Source organism: Syngnathus leptorhynchus, chromosome 11 (genome assembly GCF_054491065.1).
Source record: "Syngnathus leptorhynchus isolate UIUO chromosome 11, UIUO_Slep, whole genome shotgun sequence".
Classification (NCBI taxonomy): Eukaryota; Metazoa; Chordata; class Actinopteri; order Syngnathiformes; family Syngnathidae; genus Syngnathus; species Syngnathus leptorhynchus.
The window spans coordinates 9185708-9209905 of NC_141205.1; the positions used below are offsets into that span (position 1 = coordinate 9185708).

A 24198-nucleotide genomic window follows, 5' to 3' on the forward strand; every position below is an offset into this window, starting at 1 on the left:
AATAACAAACAACCTCTTGGCTCTGACAGCTACTCAGACGGAAGGTGTGTCCGAAAATTAAAAACCCGCAATAGATTTTTTTGAAAGAACTGAAACTTGTTCATGGTTTATTGAACAGAAAGGTTTGTGAGACTTTAAATGGTGTGAAATGATAACACATTCAAGATAGGACCCATATATGAAGTACATAAACAATAAATTCTAATAAAAAAGGCTTTAGGCAACATTTAAGTCAAATATTTTCTCCTCCCTTTGGCAACTCGCCCAAGGCAAAACCTATGAACATGTTCACACACATCCAACCACATTTTTCTCACGAGAGAAGGGTTCAGCTGCTCATTCGATAACTCGAGTGCATCATTAATTTATGTAAATAATTATCTCAGGTTCTACTTTCTTGTTCTGTTCTGTCTGAAAACTGGCAGTGCTGAAAAGTTAATTGCATTCAAATATTTAACTTCAGAAGATTATCTGAAAACTAGGCAACTTCTAGAAGAGAAACTATGTACACTACCGTTCAAAAGTTTGGGGTCACCCAGACAATTCAGTGTTTCCCATTAAAACTAACAATTTCCATTAACAACTAATAATTGCACAAGGGTTTTCCAATCATCCATTTGTGTAAAATTGATGCTTTGGTATAATAAAGTTTAGGAAACACTTGTATGCACATTGAAAGGATGGTTTATTGTTTATGACGCCTTTTAATAGTTTTAAAATTAAAGACATTTTGTAGCCATGTCCATGTGTATAGTTTGCTCACCACTTAGAAGCACACTGCTGACATCTGGCGGCAATAAGCCGGTACTGCATTTTGGAAAAAGGATATTAAAACTGCGTTAGAATTGGTTGTTAAGTATGAATAAATTAGAAAATTATAAAAATAATATTAGCACATTTTACATTCTTTGCAATATGTTGGTATTTATTCCCCCCCCCCCCTCCGCCCAATTGTAAAGAAAATTAGGCGGCGTTCCCTTTAAGGCATCTGCGGTAGCCGGGCGCCCAATCGCGGCGCGTAAACTGAAACTTGTTGTCATAGGCTAGCAGCTGAGCTAACGGCTAACAACTAGCTTTCCCCTCATCCCGTATCACTCTTGTTAAACAATTATCAAGTCATCGCAACATATCGCGTCGTTCTTGAACCCCAAAAGATGACTTCTGTACTGGTAAGGGTTTTTATAAAGCTATCTGTTGCCCGATTTGGAGATGGAAGTTGAAGTTGCGTCTCTTTTAAGTAGCAACTGACGTAAAACGGACGTCACAAAATAACGTTGACATTTGCAAGACTATGTGAAACCTCTCGTATTTCTGTTATGCACATGTTAGTTCGAGGGAGTCATATTTCAAACCTTTTTTTTTGTTTGGTTTTTAAATGTTCGTGACACACAAAAGGAATTACGATTTGCCGGCGTGCAGATTGAATGGAGCATACTGGAATGTTGTGCAGAAACTGAATCATGAATGACATTAATTCATCAGTATTTTTGGTTGGAAATGAAGTTAAGGATTATGAAAATAAATATTTTATTGATCAATTCTTTCACTGGCGAACACATGATTGTTGAGCATCCAAAGCCATTTAGTAATGGTGCAAGTCTTCATTTGGTAGTTCATAGTTCAAAAATTCTCTTGGGGAAAAAAATGTATATTTAATATGCATCTCCTTTAGCGTCAACTCTCGACACCATATTTGTCAAAGTTTCTCATGATGATGCCGAGCTCCAAATCCACAGTGCCCATGGCGGCGGTGTGCAGCCTGTATCTGTCCGTCCCAGTGTAGATCAAATCAGGGTTCCTCAGCTGTGGTCCACCGCCGACGAACCTTCGCGATAACTCCTCCTGCCAGGAGCCCAGGGGCCTCCACGTACAGCAGCTAATTCGATGATGTCCCGGGCTGGAAGGGACGTGACAGTAGCCATAGCCGAACAGCTCGCACCGACCAAACGAATCCTGGTGCCACACCTGGAGGTGGATCTTAGGCCAACCTTGAAGACCCTTAGTGGCGTAATGCAGGTCGATGGGATGGCACCAGTACGCCATATCTCCTGTCTGCGGGCAGTCTACTTGAGTTTGACCCTGCTTCAAGCCGGAGAGAAGTCGCCACGCCCCACCAGTGTGAACTCCCCATTTGCAAAAGAGACTGTTCTGAGGGAAGCCCGTTGCCCCGACCAACTGACCTATGATGTGTAGCTCGGCCATGGCACGAAAAATCCACTCTGGCGTGACAAAACCACTCTTTATATCCACTTCGCACGCGAGCTATGTAGCTTGCGGGCGTCACAGGCGCACGTCTCATGCACAACACTGTTCGTGCAGGAACGCTCTGTACTCCGCGTTTTGCATGTCAGGCGAACTGAAATGGATGAGCGGAGTCCGTCAATTTACTTTCGAAAAGCCGAACAACTTTGTGCAAGGCCGCGATGGATGGAGAAATCTAAAAGCTAGGCGGAGAAGAACAAATCTGAAGGAGGATCTACTTCTTCTTCTCCGCTTGGAAGCGAATACTATTGGAACAGCGCCACCATGCGGGTATAAGGCTGATAATGATGAGCCGGCACACAGTTTCATAAATGACAGATTTAATGAAGGGATTTGTCACTGTGAATGGGTAAAGGTACATTATAAGCAATCTAGATAATAAGTCGTAGTTTTGTGGACATTGCAGACAAATCTACAGGCATGTGTCATGTTTTGAGCTCCATTAGCAGTCTGCCATTAAGTTCATGCAAAATCTTGCACTGTTGCTTAATAATTCATGCTACAGGTCAGTATGCAGGGGTCATATTTTAATTTGTCTCCTTATCCATATTAGCATGACCCGACACTCGAGCGTAATTTCAAGGGTCACAAGGGCGCCGTGACGAGTGTGGACTTCAGTAGCAACATGAAACAGATCGGTAAGTATTCTAATATCTCATTCATTCATAAATCTGTGTTTTATATTGAGTTGAGTTTCCTGACAACTGACCTGGATTGTCATCCTCCAGCCACAAGCTCCACAGACTGCAGCGTGATGATCTGGAACATGACACCTCAGAGGCGTGCGTATCGTTTTGATGGGCATGAAGACTCCATCACCTCCATCCAGTTTTCTCCTTCAGGACACCTGGTAGCTTCTTGTTCCAAAGACAAGACTGTGCGCCTTTGGGTGCCCACCATGTAGGTTTTATTTTGTTTTGTTTTTTTGCCAGGGTAGGAATTTAGTTATTTTATTTTTGCTGTGTATGTTATTTACTATGTTTGATTTAATGAGATACTTTGGGGTTTAAAGAGATAATTGTGGGTTAAAAACCAAATTATCGTCAAGTAAATCTTCACATTTTGAAGACAGCTTATAAAAACAGAGGAAAAAGTTTGCAGGGAATATTCATCACCTAGTAGCGTTATTTAAATTTTTACTGTCATCAATAAAACCTATTGCTTTGTGTGTTTTACAGGAAGGCTCAATCAACTGTATTTAAGGCTCACACAGCCACCGTCCGAAGTGTGAATTTTTCCTGGGACGGTCAAGCTCTTGTCACGGCGTCTGATGACAAGACTGTCAAGGTGTGGGCTGTCCATCGACAAAAGTTTCTATACTCTTTCAACCAGCATATCAACTGGGTCCGCTGTGCCAGGTATGAGACTTTTTGCGATCCCAAATTGCACCCTCATTTTTAAATATATGCATTTCTTCCAGGTTTTCTCCAGACAGCCGCTTGATCGTTTCCTCGAGTGATGACAAAAGCATCAAGCTGTGGGACAGGAACAGCAAGGAATGTGTTCATTCTTTCTACGAACATGCAGGGTGAACAATTTGTTTGTCTGTTTTTTTCACAAGAATTTGACCAATGCAAACGTGTCTTATTAAATTGATTTTCATTTTGTCTTTTATGAAGTTATGCAAACCACGTGGATTTTCATCCCAGTGGAACGTGCATCGCTGCAGCCAGCACTGACAACTCAGTCAAGGTGTGGGACATTCGAACCCTTAAGATGTTGCAACATTACCAAGGTAAAGAGTCAAGACATCTTACTATTATTTGACATAATCAGTCGGTTAAATTTAAGGTGACAATCAATTGTATTTCTGGATTAATTTGCATTCATATTTTTTTTTTCATTGCCAATGTTGAGTGGGGGGGCATTTTGTATGTCTACCGCTCGGTTGTGTTAATTAGCTCCCCTTAGTGGATTTCAGCTGCAAGAAATAATAACGGCAAATGACACCGGACATTAACAACCCCCCCTCCTCCTCTTCATTATGTTGATTAAGATTACAAGTTCCCAGACTGATGTGATAAAATATGATTCACTTGTTTTAAGTGCGGCTCGGTGCCGCACTGGGTAGCACGTCCGCCTCACAGTCAGGAGGGCGCGGGTTTGAATCCACATCCGGCCCTCCCAGTGTGGAGTTTGCATGTTCTCCCTGAGACCGCGTGGGTTTTCTCCGGGCACTCCGGTTTCCTCCCACATCCCAAAAACATGCTTGGTCGGCTGATTGTGCACTCCAAATTGCCCCTAGGTGTGAGTGCGAGTGCGGATGGTTGTTTGTCTCTGTGTGCCCTGCGATTGGCTGGCAACCAGTTCAGGGTGTTCCCGGCCTGCTGCCCGATGACGGCTGGGATAGGCTTCAGCACGCCCGCGACCCCCGTGGGGACAAAGCGGTTCAGAAAATGGATGGATGGATTTCTTGTTTTAAGTGGCCAAATTTAAATCTTTTTTTTGTTTTTGTTTTGATGCATCCTCATTATCTGTAATTTGGATTTTAACATGGGAGCTTCAAAAGTCACAAAAGCCCCAAGTCCAAGTGGTACAATTTGGACTTCAACCAAGCCAAATCTCTTGAAAAGATGAAATTATGATCCTGTGTGACTTCAACTTAGTGAGCCTCCAGAGCATTAGAGAGTTCAATCGAGGACAGCCATCAGCTATCATCTTTCAGCCAAGAGAGGGAGCTCGTGGTTCACAAAAAAAAACAACCCTCTGTGCTCATTTTGTCCCTGTCAAGAATCCAATTACTACAGTGCATGTGGACATGTATCAAATGTGATTATAAGAGCTTGCCACAGGCGATTGCAATTGACATCCCCGTTTGTGTGAATGTAAACATGTTGTTGAGCCACCATCAAGCCACAGTGTGGGGAGGAGCATAAAATAAGAGTAGGTGGTACATAGAAAATGGCGGGAATGGAAAAAACAGGCCACAATCGATTATATGCGGAATTGCTTTGAATTATGCAGGTAGGTTCATTATGAACAACAGGCCTTTACGAGTCATGTGGTGCCTACGGGTTATGTGGTGCTAAGAACAATTGAACACTATTTCAATATTTGATATGGGTCTTTTGTACTTCTGTGTGCGTTTTCTCTCCAGTTCACAGTGGCGTGGTGAACAGTTTGTCTTTCCATCCATCTGGTAATTTCCTCCTCACCGCATCCAACGATTCCACAACCAAGATATTGGACCTCGTGGAGGGAAAACTATTGTTCACACTGCACGGACACCAGGTACAAACACGTACCCAAGTTCGTTACATCTTGGACAAATCTCTTATAAATTTAAAGAAGTTGTCGATAACTCAAGGCATGCTGAGTTTGATTTAGATTTTGTTTTGTTTAGGTCAGAGGTCACCAGCCTTTTTTTTTTTTTTAAACAGAAAGGTACTTCCAGTGCTGATTTGACAAAATTGGATCGCATTCCATTGAATTTTGTTATTATTAAGAATATGTACCATATGTTTGGTCATTTACTTATTTCCCCCTCTTTTGTGTATGTGTACACAGTGTATTTTAATACTTGCCAGGCAAGCAGCCCACTCATAATGACTCATCTCCAGAACAGGACTGTTTCTTCCTCTGTTCGTGTGGCTCCTCTCCTCCTCCTCCTCCTCCTCCTCCTCCTCCTCTTCTTCCTTTTCTTTTTCCTCCTCTTTGTTTCATCTCCTTCCGTTTGTCCAACGTCAATTCCACTCTGTCTGTCTGTTGTCACAGCTTTGATATTCTCACTTTAGACCCGTCTGGACTGGCAGGCACAACAACCAGTGGAAACCTATCAATCCAACACAATTCTGTGTCCCGTGTGTGATGTCTTTGTAGGACTCTAGTCAATTCCTTGTACTATTTTTTTTTTTTTTTTTTAAAGATAAATCATATCCCTTTTCTAACACCTCTGAAGTTGTCATCTCATGCACACACTCTCTATTTGTCACATTGTTCTTTTTGGCTCAGCACCGACCCCAATCTGTTCAAGCAGGCAGCTCTCACAGACTAGAGTAGAGCCTCTAAATTCAAATGATGTTGATCATTAAGAATAATTGGTTTCTAAAATCACACACACAAAAAAACAGGAGATTTCCTGTTTTTATTGTTTCTACTGTGTTTTAACTTTAGTTTACACTTAAATGGCAGCTGAGAACAGACTCTCGTCACCCACACTGTATACCAGTTTGGCCTGCTCTCATGCAAATTAGCCATGCGGTTAGGCTGCTCAGTACAGTATGATAAAAGTCAACAATAATAATAATAATAATAATAATAATAATGGAAGGACAGAATGCACAGCGGCTTGGATTTCTCCTCCTCATAGATTGTGCTCATCTATATTCCTGCCAGTGGTTTCATCACCACATGTTAAGGAAGAACATTCTTGGAAGCAAACCATGGGCCATGCAGTTTTAGGCTGAAAAGTAAAGTTGTGTTCAGACTCTGTTCGGGGCATCAGATGGAGAGCGGACAAATGCACATACAGTATTATCGAACGTCTACCCAGAGCAAAGTACAGTAATGTGTGTTCGTCTCGCCTCGGCAAGTGCCAGCCTGGCAGCAGGCATTAGTCAGAGCAGAAACAGAACATACTGTCTGTCATGTCGTCGCGTTGCCATAGTGACACTGTCTGCTTCGCTCAGGTGCTTCTGGGAAAGCATTCCTCACACAAGTCGGCCTGTCTGGGTTCCAGCCGCGCATAGGACGCAGCTCCCGTTTGATTATTTCCACTCACCTCATGTGTGAATTTCATTTCCATTCTTTTGTCCCGACACCCCCGAGGTGATCATTTGCCGGTTCTGACCAGAGTTTGACCCCTGCCCACCTGCGTCTACTGCTTTCTTTATTGGTTTCCCCCCGTGCCCCCATGCAGGTTTAGTAGTTAGCAGAGGAGTCGTCAGGTGAGACAAAGATTCACCGTGATCTCGCCTTTGTTTCTCCGCAGGGTCCAGTAAAATGTGTGGCCTTTTCCAGAACGGGAGAGTACTTTGCCTCTGGAGGTGCTGATGAACAGGTAATAAGTTCAAGTCACTTCTAGCCTGTTAAGTTGTCTTTCATTTTATAGCAAAACAATATCCCTATAAGCATTCTTGTACATGCTTTTTTTTTTGACAAAATATGTTACACCGTCCTCCAGGTGCTGATGTGGAAGAGCAACTTTGATGAGCCCAGTGGAACAGCCCACAAGCAACAGTCCAACAACCAGGTGCCATCAAGTTCATAGAATCAGAATCAGCTTTATTGGCCTTATACACTTCTTCAGACTGCAAACTCATTGAAACTAAACAGGAGCTTTTCTGGTTGCGACTAATTGGTGTACTGCACATTGGGCCTCAGTAGCTGCAAGAAAATGCATAATCGACAGAAATATGTCCATGCTTGCTAGGAACGATTAGTGATGTCGGACAATGTCACAAAATGCAGTATAGGATGGAAAAATATGGCAAATATGGCAAATATGGCTTTTTCTAAAGAAATCTGATTTCCAATTTAATTGCTCCCCCTCCATTTCAATTTAAAAATGTTCCACAGATTCTTTGGAAAGCAATTTTTATGCAGCAGTAGCAGAATGTTCACATACAATATCAATATTATGCTTAAATATTAACATAATCTCACAGGTTCACGTACAGGTTTATGCAAATATTTACAGCTAGGACAAAAATAAACACATGGCACCCACATGGTTCAGATGCCCCGCTGTTGAGTGTTTTCATGCCGCCTTTCCCCTCCAAGCATATTGCAACCTTTGAAGTGTGGCGTATTTCACGTCTCTACCTCTGGTGCAAGACCATCAATATCTAACTGGTCCTGCACCTTCACTTTGATGTGAAACACTTTCATCCTTATTCCCTCACTTTTATTTGCATATTAATCTATAATCTCTGTTTATATGATAACATTCTATCATGCGATCTTCATACAGGTAGTAGGTTGTGTAAATCTCTTGTAATAACAATGAGGCTCCTGGAAGACCTTCTATAGACAAAATATGAAATATAATATGCAATCATTGTTTGTCTAAAATCAAATTTGGTTCAAATTAAGGTTGATGAAATACTATACTTTCATTTTTTGGTGTTTGTGGTTTTGCAATTGCAATAACAACAAAAGAGAATAACCTTACAAAATGTTATCCAATGTATTCATTTGATATTTCTGCAGCAATAAATGCCAGAGTCAATTATACTGAACGGAGTCAGACACAAAAAGAGCCATTAAGCCATTTATGCGCACATGTCTATTTTTGTCAATAATTCTGAGCTTGATCGTTGACCTATCCTTGTTGCAAATAGACTAGATAGAGTTACGCTCAAATTTGTCTGGTGATTGTGTAGTTGCACAGATTTGTGTGATTACTGCCGGAAACAATCTGGTATTAAAGACTGCTGGGAAAATTATGAAGTATATTAAGAGCAATCTGTACCCTTGGCAAGGCTTGAAGTAGAATATTCATTCATCTATTTTCTTCATTAGAGTCAGGGGTCAGCTGGAAAATATCCCAGCTGACCTTTGGTGAGTTTCAAACCTAGAACCTCTCGACTGTGAGGCAGACATATTGACCACTAACACGGAAAAGCCAAAAGAAAAAGAAAAAAGTGACACATTTTGGATATAGGAAGCTGACAAAAGTTGTACCTGGTTATGTAATTTCACCCATGGATGGGGCAGGCACTTCAGAGACTTATTAGACAAGCAATTAAAAAGCCAATTTTCCATAATATGTCCCAGTTGCAAATTTATAGGCCTCTTTTTACCAACACCTTTTTCCTGCGTTGTTGTTCTGTACAAACCACGTTTTTGGTTTTGAAGCATTCTGTCATTTTTGCTTGCTAAAACAAAGCATATTTCAATTAGTAATGTAAATTTACTTTCTTTTTTGGGTGTCGTATCTACATGTGTTACCTTACCTATAGCTGATGTCATGTTCCTCATCTTTAGTCAGACTCAGCAAACTAGTGCACTCCATTTTGCCTGGACTCCAGATGTTTTATAAATTTCATAATCAAATGTATAGATTACTATTACCATTTATAATTTGAATATGAACCCGCTCCAGTGAAAAAAATCTGTTATGGATATCAAGATGTTTATTATATCTAATCACAATACATGAAGCTCTACTCAACAATTCATACCAAAGTTGACGTTTAAAGTTGATCCTCGATAATGGACTGACCATTTTCTCAAAAGATAAACAAGGTCGTAGGGGATTGCGGCTGTTAGCTCTCTTTAAATATTAAAATGCGTCGTCAAATATCGCTTTCACACTTAAATGGCGAAGGTGGTTGCCGAGAGTGGAGGAAACCTCAGGGAAGGGTTCAGATTTCAATCGTTTCCACCTGCCGCAGTGTTACTTACATCAACAAGGACAAAGCCAAGGTCCTCACAGGCGCAACACTCAGCATCCTTCTTGCCCATATTGATCCCTCTCCTGCGTACGGACCCGAGCCACACACTAGGATCAATCTTTGAACTTTCTCATACCCGATTGGTCACTTGCCTCAACAAGTGCAATCTGTCCGCTGAGATTTTAGAGTAGCTAACTTTAATTATCTAGATTGGAATCGAGTCACGTTGGGGAGAGATCAGAACCAGAAGGAGAATCTGAAAACTTATTATCCTCAACTGGGCTACTTTTGATTAAAGAAAGAAGAAGAAAAAAAGGGCATCTGTTAATTGACTGATACTTAATATACAGTACATGACAAAATGTTATATTATATACAGTACATGACAATTTTTTTATAAAAAGCTTTAGACATACACTATCATTGCCTTTTTGGGGGGGTTAATGTTTTTTCTCAAATTTTTAAAGCCTCAACTCTCCTGAAAAAGTACGCATGTACTTGTATTCTCTATAAAATAACGATCAGGTGTTGTTAGCTCCCCAACCCAAATGCTCCTGGCTCCAATGGTTCACGAGAATAATTAATAGAGAACTAGTCAATTTCAAAGGAGATTTATTTCATTGTGTTAGATAACAAAAATAACTCTGGACTTTGCAAGAGTAGCTAAAGAGCGGCAGGGGTCTTAGCGAAAGGTCATTTGCCTGAAATTGTATTCATAACTGCCAAGCAACTCAGATACCCACTGATTGCATGAAATTAAGGCTGTAATTAAAACCATAACAAAATTAATTGAAGCATTACATAAAGCTTCTACTTTGGACTTTAAAATCACGTGTTCCTCTACTAGGAATACAAACACGTGTGGAACATGCTGTAGTTATTTTAACGACCTTCCTGCACACAGAGAAATCCATTCTAATTAAGGTTCTTTTTCTGTGCTTTCATTCATCTTTTTTTTTTTTTTTTTTCTTGAATTGTCACTTGCAAATTGTAACGTTGGCATCGATGCCTGGTGACGCATCAGGAAAGTGCCACCTTCCTAGGTTTTTCTTTTCATGTATTATTTATCCATTCAGACTTCATTATTTATAGCGCCTCTTTCATCTGCCACGTGTGTGTGTCGCCTGAGAGGGAAGGGAAGGAGTGGAAAAAATGTCACCCTCTCGTTTAAACAGTAGTCGCTTAGAAATGGATTTCAAACGCTTTATAGATTTAGGCGTAAACAACCAACAAGCGGGGTTCTAATAACGGGAGATAAATCTTTCTCGCCTCGCGTCCCTATGAAGTCAAGCGGGATGATGCGGGGAATAGAACGCGTGAAAGTGTTCTGCCACCTGAATGAACACAGATAGCTCGTTAAATAAAATCTGATTTTTCTAAGCATTGTGTATACATTGAATGATTTACCTGTTAGGAAACAATCACATATATTCAGAGATTCACCAAAGTGACCCGGAAATTGACATTGTTTTTTTTTTTCTCAGGATTTTCATAGGGGAACTAAACACCAAGATTTTCCTCATCATACGTATTTAGTCCTCAAATGCACTTTTATTGACACATATAAGAAAATTAAAACCTCCTATCTGTGTTTTTGGAAGATCCTTCCCCCCGGCTATGCTCAGAATCCACTCCCAGCCCAATACAGCCTAAGGTTACAATTAATTTAATTAAAAAGAGATTTGACTAACGAGAAAAATGCATGGAAGGAAAGGCCGCTCACAGTTACAGCTACCCCCCCCCTAGGGAACCAACTCCACAGGGAATTCCAAACTAGCTCATTTGATATGCTTATCTGGTTATGTGCTTGGATGCGAAACTCCATGCGTGATGATTTGCCAGTCATGAGCACGCCACCAGAAATACGGAGGCCTGTTTGTTCAAGACGATAAGTCCGATTTAAAACAAAGCTCTTGCCCGCCGGAAGACCGAGAATATGTGTGAAGCTGTGCGGCTTCTGATTTCCTCACTGCTGTGGGAAAATAGATGAGTGCATGTGTGTGTGTGCAGATCAGCTCTCTCTTACCGCATCCGCCCTAATCTCCCCCCTCCCCCCCCCCCCCCCTTCGGTCTCTAGCTTCACATCTGGGTCTTTCTCCCCGCTCACGTGTACAGGCAGATGATCGGCATGCTCGCAACAGGCTCCCCTTCACAGCTCAACACACATGCACACTCCACCGCACCGCACTGCACGGCTTTAGGATGCGGAGAGACAGACTTTAGTAGCAACGTGAACTTCTGTTCCCCCTCGCCGTTGTTTTCATTGCGCTACTGCACGGTACATGCCTATAACTGCAATATCCAGAAGTCTTTCAAGTTATTAAAAGCGAGTCTTTGAAGGCCCTTATTTGCTGGGCTTGATGTGAGATCCCCAAATCTTCAAACTTGAAAAGATGATGTCATGATGAGTCGACTGAAACGATTTCTGGCTTGATGGCGCAGATAATGTGAAGATTTGTTTCTTTCACATCTACACAAAATGATACTTTTAAGTGGAGTCTGATTATATAGGCATGTTTTAATCCACAAATTATATGAAGCAGCTTCTATTGTTCTGGGTCTTTTATCATTTCTTTAAGGTTTCTATGATTATGTTGCCAATGGGAAATTGATTGCATTTGCCAGCAGGTGACAGAAAGGAGAACATGAGAGGGAGGAGATGGACCTGAGCATAGTTGAGGACAAGATCGCAACAGGAGTTAAAGAGGGTAGATAATGGGCCAGGGGAGCGAGAAAACATAAACATGAGAAAATAGGGAGTGAAAGAAAAAGAAGAAAAGATGCCTTTGTGTGATGCCGTAGCAAAAGATAAGGAAAAAATGGCCGTTTCAAAGAAATGTCTGCCGTGAACGGTAAAAAGCTGTCAATTCTCAAGTGTTTGCTCACATGCAGCTTCTGTGGAATGATGTAACTAGATGGTATGGTGGTGACTATCTTTTGGGGAGATTTCCAACCTTTCCTCATTTCTTTGGCAAGGTGCGAACCGTAGTCTTTTGACGTGATTTGTGGCCCCTGATCTTTGAATTGGCTCAGGATTGACTCAGGTCCTTAAAACGTCAAGCTACCCTACCCATGGAGAACCGCTTTAATTATTGACAGAACATGGAAATCGTCCACGTATCTAAACCAGGATTCAAAAGCAGAACCTCAAATACCCCTTTTGGTCTTGCAGTCCCATTGTTCGAATAAGAATGTAGCTGAGTACGCTTTTGCTAACGGCACACATTCTTCGAGCATTTCTTGTTTTAAACATGTCTTGGAACATGTGTAACTTATAATGGTAATGCTAGCTGGGTGAAAGGATGCCAATGAAGCAGGCTGCATGACTTCAGAGCTTTGGCACCTCAATAAAATGCCCCCGCCGAATGTTATGAGTAACACCTGGGTTGGAAAAGAGCCTCATTTTCTTTGAGAGTTTTTCAAGTTTCAGCCTCCTTTTGTATCAAGTTATAAAACCCGACCATGAGCTTGTGTCCCAGCTTGTGTCCGTCTCCTCTCATAAAAACATTCTCTTCTTGAGTGTCACTCTTTGTGTAGTGCACCATGCAAGGTCTATTGATGGATGGCTGCTTTCAAATCAAAGTTTCATTTGGGCCTCTGGAAATTTTCCACTGTTGGTTTTCCACTTCAGGTGATTCATTAGTAGGGGTGGTGCGGGGTCGGTGCGCGTATACAGTTTGTGTTTGGCCACATCGAGGTTTTGCCTGACTGTGCGTTTGTCGTACAAAACTTGCTGTGTTAAAAAATGTCACATGAAAATGTAACGAATACACGCAATTCAAAAACATTTCTTTTGGTCTATTGACTTCCGAATGAAAGAGCAATGCATACGAAAATCAGGGCAGAAGAATATATTGAAGAAAAATGTCCCATTCCAATTTCAACGGAGGCGATGTAAACCGAATACAGATGTGAAATCTTGAGAAGGGGGAATGGAAAAGAACGGAACGGTAATAAATCAGAATGTCACATGCTCTACTGTTGCTTAATGCATATGATAATGTGAATCAGATGCCAAAGACTTTGTGTGTATCAGATAATATTAGTAAGGCATAATGTTGGGCTGTATTTTTCACAATCACCGCTGAGGGAACTTGAGGACATTGTCATGCCTTTCAGCGTTATAAGAATACATAGACTGATTTGTTTTACATAAACTGTTTTGGTTGGCCTGCGGTGACCCCTCACGGCATAAACGCGGAATAAACCGAGACCACGTCTTGGACAAGGATTTAAATTTCAGATGAAAATTGATTGTTCAAAAACACAAAATATGATATTTTTTTTCAACAATTCTAAATACAACAGTTTTAAAGTAACACATTTTCACTACTGATATTTTAACTTGAAATCTATCAAACTGTCTTTCTCCTCCTTCTGGGTTACTCCCAATTCCGGGGGAAACAAGTCTGTCACTACCGACGTATACTTCGGAAGTACATGTTGGAGCACGCGCTCCGTGTTGAGCATAATTATTTCGTTTGGTGCGGAAGGTAGTCATTTGCCACCCACACTGAGCTGCATACTCTCATTCTTAGTTTTCAGTCACTTAGGTGTGTTAAAATAACTTACCTCCATGAGTTATCTTTGCAAATTTATTTAGTTATAGGGTGTACGTCTGTTTCCTCTTACTGGTTAGGGCTTAAACATCAGGTTTAGAATTTGGCGTCAGGCTTAGACTTGTATGTTTTAGTTAAGGTCGGTGTTTCAGTTTTTGGGATTTAAGGTTTGAGGTTGAAGCTCAGTTAGGTTTTCAATTTAGGATTTCAAATTAGGGTTTATTTCTTTTTGTTCCAACACAGTCTCAAGTTTAAGGTTTTAAGATGTTGACTGTGTTCCTGTTTCCTGTGATTTTAGGCCTCGGATGAAACCCGAACTGCTCCCAAAACGGGCCGTCGTCACAGTGGAACCATGCATCCTCACGCCTACAGAAGTTCCAGCACCAGTTCCAGCCACATGAGTCCCACCCACGCAAAGGTCCACGGCCCGGCTCAACTCTCGCTCCAAGAGTCCCATGCCATAGAGGAAACCATCAGTCCTCATCTTACAAGCACACTTGAACACATTATTGGCCAACTGGATATTCTCACGCAGGTAAGCGGACGTCGGGTTCAACTTTGGTGGAACGCAAGCACCCACTCATGCAGTTGAGAACAAAAGCTTCCTTTTTACTTCTCAACTTGTAGGACAGAAATGGTTTCAGCGACACAAACACGAATATGATTACGTAACTATGTCTATGGTGCTTGACACTGCTTCGAACTGGTTGATTAATCACATTTTGTTCAGCCCAAGCATATATTACCACCCACAAACTGTTCAGAATGGACTGTAATTCTCCGTTTTCATTGTCAGCAGCAGACCTTTTGTGTTGTTTTAACTATATTTCATTCATGAATTATGGATGCTTAGATAACAAGAGCAGGTAATTTGTAGTGCTCCATTCATAGTCTTTTTCAGCAATATTTTAAATCTGAGTAATTTCTCGGTTTTCATCGGGGCGTTCCACTCTCTTAAGTGTGCAAATGTTACCACGTCACTCTGTCAATACATCCCAAGGCTTACGTTTTACTCATTCACTGCCATTGACGGCCAGAGACGTTGATGTTCCATTTTTACCTAGGCTGTCTGTGGAATGTGGTGCAAAAGTAATAATTAAATAAAAAGGTTGGAAATGTGGCTACCATATATTGTGGAACTTGGGTTGGAGTGTCTACAAATTCCAAACTGAGGACATGCCACATAGGAATCTTTGCAGTCAAAACATATGAATGGTTATGTGTAGAAACCTGCATGGGATTCTGCAAAAAAAAAAAAAAAAAAATTAGCAAATAGTTCCGCAAAGCAGGCTGCAGCATGCTTTGTCACCCCTTCCACATTTCACCACTAATACACGTTTTCCTTCAAATCTGAAAACTCAACATGACGACCGGAATATCTGACACAATGACAAGTCACGGAATGAACTCTGACCTTTGCTGTCTTCACATGTCAAGTTGTTTGGCCCGTTTCACTATAATTTCTCTCTACCACTTTACAATCCCACCGGCAAACTATCAAATCAGGCAAACGTGAGCATATTCTAACAGCCATGCTTTTAGGAAAACGCGAATAACTGCCGATATTTTCCTTTCTTCGCCATTCAGCTCTTTGTGTCTCTCACAGTCGAGGAATCTGAGGGAAGCGAATGAATTATTCAGCATACGACAGAAGCTTCCAAAGACACACTTTGCTGTTTTAGCTGTTTTTTTTTCTTCACTTGTCCACCCAGCTGTTGGTTGTCTATATGTACTGTATAAGTGCTATACATCACTCTATACTGAATTTATTTTTTATTTTTTCCACTCAAGCCAGAGTACTTATTGAATGTCGTCCATCAGTCGTCCTATGAAAGCATCGCAGGGAAGTTAAGCCGCCATTTCTAGAAACATGTTCCAATACATTCCAGAGATGTAACCGGAGAATAATCCCTGATTAACGAGTCGGTTTTCCTTTTCTAGAATACGTCATGCTAATGCCATTGGCCTAAGCCTTTATTATACTTTTTAACTCATACTAGTGATCACACTGTCAAAAGTCATTTTTATGAAATGATCGACAGTTTTAATAAATTCTTCGTCAATCTGCGTAGGAAATCTCTTTCTTATACAATTGAAAAGCTGACCTTCCTCCTTTATATATGGTTTTGGAGGTTAATGTCCTTGAGCTATGCTAGCGTATAATCTTAGGATGTTAACAATTTAGGGTATGTCGAAATGAGACAAAGCGAGTAAAGAAACTGGACTTTCCCTCTGGTATTGAAAAATTGAATGCAAAGAACACATTGTAGAAAGAATTTCTGTACACACACAAACACAACACTAATATTTGGGTCATGCGTCTTGGATTTCACATGAGGGTTGCGTTTTCAACTGGTTTTGTATCTTTAGTCCTCACTTTCTTACTGAAGCGGTGAGATATCAACATGGGTCTGTCTTTTGGGTCAGACATCGCGTGGGCCGTACCAAAGCGATGAGACTTTGCGTGTAACACAGGCCGATAACGCTGAAGGCGATGGGGAGTATAATGCATTCAAGAATGAAAACAAAAACGTCTCGCTCTATTTTAGGGGGCATAAAGTTTTGGTTCCTATCCTAAATGAAAACTATAGACCAGTGGTGTCATGTCGCCACAGCCCGGGGACGCGTGCACAATCACACAAATGACATTCGTAAGGGTGAGGACTGAGGGGGCCATATCAGGTTGGTAAGATAAACGGTATTATTGATCGACAGAACACAGACTGGGAGAAAGATATACACGCCTTGGATGGATTGAATAACAGGAGATGCCTCCACTGATGACCCCAAAAGAAAACGCCTCTCATCCTCACATGCCCCACATCTGGAGACCAAGCCTTCAGATGACAATTTACTCAGAATTTGTCTATACCTTAAAGTTTGACCACAATCCATTCTGTCAAAATTTGATTTGGTCATCTTTCAAAATAGTATTTCATGTTAGGAATAATTATATTAGAAATAATCGGTTCCATGGCGCATATAATAACACTAAAAACATTCTTAACAGTAATGAAGAAACATACCAGGACTTGTCAGCCATTTTGTCTTTGAAAATAGAATTATATAAAATACTTTGATCAGCGTTCTGTACGAGATATCACAGTAGTCCAGTACTTTTTGAACTCCTCTGCAATTCTGCATGCCCTGATGTTCTGCCAACTGTCTCAAAATTTTGGATTTGTGCAGTTGGAAGGAATAACAAAGTGGTTTAATCCGTGAAGTCTCCAAGTCCATGTTTTTAGTTCAACCTGAGACTCTCCAAACCTCACTTCAGCTTTACTTTTTGGGATCTTTACAAGCATCACTCGGATCCAGTTGCAAAATACAGGCTGCATTTTTTTTTTTTTTCTCTATAGAACTCAATTTGGCCAGCTTCTCACAGCAGTGAAAAACACCCCGAGGCCCCCACAAGTCTGACAATAGCCTCATGGAAAACCTCTGTTAAATATCAAACCAAAAACAATATCTCTGAGCAAGAATCGGATTACTATCAGGGCCCGCAATATTCATTCGACGTAAGACAGTTTCATAACATACTAATTACTTTGGCTAACATGTTCCCTTTTGCCTCGTGTGGAGTAATAAAAAAAAAAAACCTTCAGGGTCCCCTTCATTTAATTTGTTCAGTAATGAGGGCATAAGTCATTTTTCATGCAACATTATACCTTAAATGAGTTATCACGTAACCGTTTATGTTAGAACCAAATCAGCAGGAGATTTAATGCTAGCATTTGAATATTTGATCAAGAACATAATTGACAAAATAGCTGCTATTCATTACAGAGCACCGTTGACAGCCATTTTTGAGCTTTTTGACAGATCTCACAGATATTATTGTGTCACAATTTAAACACCCAAATTACCAAAATGTTGAAAAACATACCTCATGTCCATAAACGACCATGGCAGTGAATCCCATTGACAACTTTAGACGTTCATGGCAGTGAATGAGTCCTGTCCAATAAACAATCACGAACTGGATACACATTGAGATGAGATTTAAGTACTTTATTAGGTAATTCCACTCCAAAGTATTTTTTTATCAGGCCACCATTGACACTTTATGTATGAAAACTTTGTGGAAAAAAGTTTAGCACTGTAACGTTTGTAACAAATCAATACTCAACCCTCCAAACAGACAATGCCTACAAAAATCCTAAAGATTTGACTAAATATACTTTTTTTCCCAACCAATCCTGCAAACAAAGTCTTTTGATTGAAGCATTCAACAAGACAGTTTGAGACACGTTGACATGTTCCTCACTCGTTGTACGCAAAAAATTGTCATAAAAGTGCTGTCTGGATGATTTGTGATCATTATTACACCGCCTCAGCTTTGCAATGGGACACCAATGTTCTCTTGGCTTGAATGTCTTCAGGCACTACTCAAAATTCAAATAACAAATCAATCCATCAGGGGCAAAAACAAAGAAAATCAAATGAAAGCCAAGTGACATCTACCCATTTTGCTGCAGTCACAAATAATTCAATCAAGGAACGGCTGAGCCTTGAACTTGCCAGACCACTGGCACCAGCAACATGTGCTTGGTTCATTAGAAAACGGCTGGATGCTTTCTAGTCTGTTATTTACCTTAGTTGCAGTGAATTGAAAGGATTTGACAAGTGAAGTGCCCAAGGTTTAAAACTCATCTCAATCTTGAAGATCAGGTGTCAAGACAGTTGTGTTCTAAATAGAGTGGAAATGGTTTTGCTCACAGCTGTCAAACTCAAGGCCTGGGGTCAGATTTTGGGCCGCCACATCTTTTTATGTGGCCTGGCAAAACAAATGATGTTCATTGAATTATCTTGCTGAAATACCACAAAAATCTCAAATTTTCTTGACGTCAAAAATTTCACATTTTTATTTGACAAATTGTTTTGAAATGAAAACAACTTGAAGAGTTTCCAAGAATTTTCCTGAATACATCCATCCGTATTCCACATATTCTCGAGTATAATGTGCCAGGCAGAAGCAGATCTTTTCGAAGCAATAATGTTCCGCACTCACGACGCTTTCAAAGTACACAAACTGCCTCATTCACACTCACACAATTGCGGCCATTATTTGTCCATCACTGTCACGTTGAGGCGGGACGTCTAACATGCCTCCTCTGTCCTCTCCCTATCTATCTCCTTCCTCTCCTCTTCATCTGGCTTCCCTTCTTCTTCCTCCTCATCATCATCCACCTTCTCTTTCTCCATCCAGACGGTGGCCATTTTGGAACAGCGGCTGTCGCTGACAGAAGACAAGCTGAAGGAATGTTTACAGAACCAGGTGGCGTCTCAAGCGCAAACGTTTCCAGACGAGAAGAGCTGGACACCGGCCGCCCCGCATTGAGCCTCGTCGCTCGAAATGCGGCAGGGACAAATGTTGCAGAGGGGGGTTGTTTGCGACAAAACTCTTTTCTGCTGATGAAGTGTGTTTGCAGTAGGTGACGTTTTCCTGCTTGCCTAAGCGAGACTTTTTTTTTTCTTTTTTTTTTTTAAGCTGTTTTGGACAAACTGGCAACCAAAGCTTCATTCACAATTTAAACATTTGAGGGAGTATCATAAGAAGACTGATTCCTTATGTCCCAGGGCACCAGGCAATTAGGTAGTTCCACATCTCTATAAGTCATAATTGCATTTTTTTTTTTCCCATAGACATTTCTTGACTTGGTCCTTAAAACAAACTGGCCCTCTCTTGCGAAAGTGGTCTACTACTGGCCTATCGACTGTCCTGTATATTCCTCGGTCAATGGCAATCGCCGCTTCTGTTACCATGACAACTCACAGACCCACATAAGGACATGAAAATATTTATTTGTGGAGGTAGCCTTTCCTAAACTACACTATGTGTACATAACAGCTTGTAGTATATGAGCCATCAATACAAAGTATTATTGGCTCATAAAATGGCTCCATATGTCCTCGTTAAGTGAAAGCTAATCTCGGGGTGCTTTTTGTATATTTGGATTTGCTTTCTGTACTCGGACTACAACGTGACTTTTAATGTTGTAGCCCAACCTTCATCTTATTATGTTTTTATCCGTTTTTTTCAATTCCCTTTCCTACTTGAAATTAAAGAGACTCCAGATGCTGTTTCATAACTCTCTGCAAGTCCATTTGTTGTCATTACTTTTGCCAGGGCAATGATGTCATCAACAGTCACGCTTTAAGAGGACCATTTCCTCCACCGACTGGTCCTCGGAGCCAAAGCGGTTGTCCGACACATCGTGACTTTCCTTTGTTTTGTTGTCTTCAGCAAGAGATGTGGACAGCGTGAGTCGTGAGCTTTGTCATCTCAAACGCTTGGTGAGTCACTTTCACCTCCTCCTTTGCCAGATTTTTGAAGCTGCCGTGTATTAGGCTGGGCTTCCGCCAAGTAATACTCTTCAGCCCGCCAACTTTGGTTTCCCTCGGAGTGTGATGCGTAGGCAGGATAGAACATCCATCGACATCATACACATCAATTGTGAAGGTAGACTTTTTGGAGATCTGGAAGAAGTTATTAGATTAGCCAAAATGAAGAACTTAATTATCCTTGCAAATCACTCTTCACCCCAAGGTCTCAAAAATGTCACAAACACCATTGTCATGTTTGTTTGTTAAGACCTCATCAGTTAGTATCAACACCTAATCAGACCTTTGTTGACAGAAAAGGAAAACATTTTCAAACGTGGCCTGTTATTAACGTTCTTTGAATGGAAGGCGAAGATAAGAAAAAGTCATTTTAAAACATTAATAGAAACATAAGTAGAAACTAAGAAACTCCAAAATCTTTATGTCTCATTCCAGTATTATATGCACAACCTGGCTGCTTTTTTTTTTGCTAAATCAGCACGTTTATTTTTAGTAGCCTCAATGGAAATGAGCTTGAGGTTACACTCACAGACACAAACAGTGATTTTTATTTTTTTTCAACCCATGGAACAAATGAGTTGACGCAGAACATGGTGGTCCAGGTCCCAGGTCAGTCCCGAGAGCGGCGTGTGGCGTCATGAGAGGAAGAAGGGGGGGAACGTATTAATGACTGACTTCTTTTAAAAGAAGCCAGCTCGGCCTCTCTTGCACCCGTGGAAAAAGAAGTAAAACACAAGCGGAGTTCTCGGCTACAGGGCCCACTCTTCCTTCCTGTCTAGGGCATTCTCAGACACGCACACACACAAAATACGTCTCCCTTCCGTAACTATGGGCCTCAAGCAGATGGTCTGCCAGGAGCTCTTGTAGAGGAGGCGCTTCGGACTCTCAGAGCAACAATCCTCCGAAAATCTAATGTAATACATTCAGTTGCTTTATTGTGTTACTGTGCTTGACTACTTTATCACGCCCTTCCGTTATTTCATTGTCTTCTTCCACTTCCGCTAATGCAGTACTGTATTAAAAAAAAAAAAAAAAAAAAAACCAAACCCAGGACTGTCTTCTGTCTGCTACTGGTTCCTTTAACAATGAAATTGATGTAGGTGCTTTTCTGACAAGTGTAGGTGTGCAAATGTCTGCAGAAATAAGTAAAAAGAGTCTTGAGAGTAGGCCTCTGGAATATGCGGGCCATATGTTGTCTTACAAGTGTGTGTGTGTGTGTGTGTGTGTGTGTGTGTGTGTGTGTGTGTGTGTGTGTGTGTGTGTGTGTGTGTGTGTGTGTGTGTGTGTGTGTGTGTGTGTGTGTGTGTGTGTGTGTGTGTGTGTGGGAGGGGGGTTGGTGAGTCTATGAGGAGAACATCTGGATATGTTTTTCCTTGTAAGCTGTGGTTGCCGCCACTGCTTGCCTGTGTGTGTGTGTGTGTGTGTGTGTGTGTGTGTGTGTGTGTGTGTGTGTGTGTGTGTGTGTGTGTGTGTGTGTGTGTGTGTGTGTGTGTGTGTGTGTGTGCGCGCATGTTTTATTGTTATCCTGGTTCAACGTGTCAGGGCTTGGCCTCTCCCTGTTTTGTTGTTCTCTAAACTGGCATCATTAGTGACAATTCTCGGTTCCCTCTTGGTCTCCGCTGCAGGTAACATTTGGTGTTTCATTGCGGAAGAGAAATTGGAAATTTTTCTCAAATACATCAATAGCTTAAGTGTATTCTTAGACATACGAGTTCTAGTAACCACTTATAATTTGTCTCTCAGATCAAAACACAGAATTTACAGCTGTGTTTTCGTTCCTTTTTTTTTCGTTTTTTTTAAAAAGTGAAGCAAGTAGGCAGTAACACAAGACCGCTGCAAGTTAATTGCAATTGTTATCTGAATGCCAGATACAGTTTGGAGCCTGAGGTCAAGCAAATTCCCAATTTTCCACAGGAAATATCCGAATCCCTTTCAAAGTCAAGCCATTTAAAGTGTCAAGATATGTTCAAAACGGTTTAAATTAAAGTTGAATTTTGCAAAGTCTAACAAAGTATCAGAAAAAAGCAAAACGTGTTTCTAAATATTGTTCCAATTCAGCTTTATTTTAATTGAACAGCATCAGGGGCTTTCCAAAAATGTCTGCCATAACTAAAAATACTTGTCTTGACACATTGCTGTGTATCTTTGTTCTCGCTCTCAGCAAGGAGAAGAAAATCCCACCTGAGATGAAAGAAATGTGCGCTGGTGGCCACATCAAAATATCTTTTAAAGTGCTTGCATGTGCTCGGAAATATGCAGAAAGGCGCAGACCCAATGCAGCAACTGCACTCAGAATAATTCAAAACAGGAAATTTTTTATTTATTTATTTATTTTACTTGATGATAGGTTTCTCCTGGGTGTTGCAGCATTGCAATCATGGCAATCATGTTTCTTTTTTTTCCCCCCAGTTTAAGAGCTAGCACCGAGCCTTTAATCCCACTGATGGAGCACCACTGAGCGACTGTGTGGCCTTTCCCCATTCGATGCGACCACCTGCTGGTTTTGAAGGTAGGGGGAAAAAATGTAACGCGTGTTAAATCTTTAATTGGAATAATGCTGACATCCTCACATCGCATGCTGCAAACGTTTTTATTTGGGTTTCTCTTCAGTAAGGAGTGAATCATAGAAGCATGACTAAAGTGATTATTATAATAATAATAATGAAATATTGTGAATTACTGCAATTAATGGTAAAAAAAAAATGTTTTGCTTTTGCAAACCAAACCTGCAACTGACTCATAATCTATTTATATCATTTTGAAATTAGTTTTTAAATGAAGGGTTGGATTTGTTCCATCAAATGAATTGATCAATTGAAAATAATTGAAAGGTTGAACAATCGTCAAAAGAATATTTAGTTTTAGCCGTAATATACCATTATGTATGAAAGGTTATCGTTTGGCTTATTCTACTTTTTTATTTTTTATTTTATTATTTACAATGAGAGATTGTTTTGAAATGAGAAGACAGTTGCATTTCACACACTGCTTTACAAAGAAATACAGCTAAAGAAAGTCTTATGTACACTCAAAGTCATGTATGAGTGATATTTAAAAATGTTAAAAGTTAACTCCATGTGACGCACACCACGTTGTGACATCACTGTCTGTTTTCAAAGCAGGAGAAGCCTTTTTCTCGTCATCTCCTTTTGGAACAGAGTTGGATTTGGCCAGATTCCCTAGTGCCTCATTTCCTGACCCCCCCCCCCCCCCCCCACACACACACACACCCTTCAACCACCACACTCCCCCAACTCCATTCGCCACCACTTCAGTCCACTCACCGCAAACTCTCCTCTACTCTGGAGACTGAGCCACGCTTGTCGACAGTTGCTGAGGTTTTTGGCGCTGCGCTGATCTCAACCCACGCTTGGGCTTATGCTCCAAAACCATCTTTTCCATTCGTTCTCTCAGAGTGAATGGCCGGAGGCGGTACAAATCCAAAGCCATTCACATGGACCTTGTTTACTCAGCCTCAAAGAACAACAAAAATAAAATTTGATTCAACTACAAAGTAGAAAGTAAATTAGGGCGGCCATAAAAACGAAAATACCAAAACAACATACAAACCAGTTTACCGACCTTTCAATTCAACTTTATACTTCCTTTTCACCAATTACCCAATCAATTTTCTTTAATGAGTCAATTACAAGTTAAATACTTCAGAGACAATTCTTACACTTCAATTGCAGATT

General features: G+C 40.8%; 2 protein-coding genes across 2 annotated transcripts; one reads left to right on the forward strand and one right to left on the reverse strand.

Moving 5' to 3' along the window:
- Positions 1–999: 999 nt before the first annotated feature.
- poc1a (POC1 centriolar protein A) lies at positions 1000–20253 on the forward strand. The gene is made up of 11 exons (XM_085924522.1): positions 1000–1169; positions 2816–2900; positions 2991–3162; positions 3441–3620; positions 3683–3790; positions 3882–3997; positions 5360–5493; positions 7193–7261; positions 7385–7453; positions 14457–14693; positions 19368–20253. The coding sequence occupies exons 1-11, from the start codon at positions 1155–1157 to the stop codon at positions 19497–19499; spliced, it is 1317 nt and encodes a 438-aa protein (XP_085780648.1). The 5' UTR covers positions 1000–1154; the 3' UTR covers positions 19500–20253.
- On the reverse strand, positions 1511–2508 carry b9d2 (B9 domain containing 2). The gene has a single exon (XM_085924523.1). The coding sequence runs from the start codon at positions 2200–2202 to the stop codon at positions 1675–1677; it is 528 nt and encodes a 175-aa protein (XP_085780649.1). The 5' UTR covers positions 2203–2508; the 3' UTR covers positions 1511–1674.
- Positions 20254–24198: the final 3945 nt, after the last annotated feature.